This window comes from Eurypyga helias, unplaced genomic scaffold, assembly GCF_000690775.1.
Source record: "Eurypyga helias isolate BGI_N326 unplaced genomic scaffold, ASM69077v1 scaffold22871, whole genome shotgun sequence".
Lineage (NCBI taxonomy): Eukaryota > Metazoa > Chordata > Aves > Eurypygiformes > Eurypygidae > Eurypyga > Eurypyga helias.
Genome location: NW_010229224.1, coordinates 14,898 through 15,209, shown reverse-complemented (window position 1 = coordinate 15,209; position 312 = coordinate 14,898). Strand labels below are relative to the sequence as shown.

Here is a 312-nt window from a genome sequence, read left to right as displayed (position 1 = left end):
CCCAGGAGCTCAACAACAGCCGCCCCGCCAGGCAGGTCCGCCGTCTGGAGTTCAACCAGGCCATGGAGGACTTCAAGACTATGTTCCCCAACATGGACTACGACATCATCGAGTGCGTCTTGAGGGCCAACAACGGCGCCGTGGACCCCAGGAGCTCAACAACAGCCGCCCCGCCAGGCAGGTCCGCCGTCTGGAGTTCAACCAGGCCATGGAGGACTTCAAGACTATGTTCCCCAACATGGACTACGACATCATCGAGTGCGTCTTGAGGGCCAACAACGGCGCCGTGGACGCCACCATCGCTCCTGCAGA

At 61.2% G+C, this 312-nt stretch overlaps 1 protein-coding gene across 1 annotated transcript in view; it reads left to right on the top strand.

Moving 5' to 3' along the window:
* Positions 1-151: 151 nt before the first annotated feature.
* CUEDC1 (CUE domain containing 1) overlaps positions 152-312 on the top strand; it is a gene marked incomplete at its 5' end in the record, with an annotated part of 7,849 nt that continues 7,688 nt past the window's right edge. The window contains one exon of the mRNA XM_010160338.1: positions 152-301. Within this exon, the coding sequence (XP_010158640.1) occupies positions 152-301 (150 nt within the window). The remainder of the gene's footprint in view (positions 302-312) is intronic.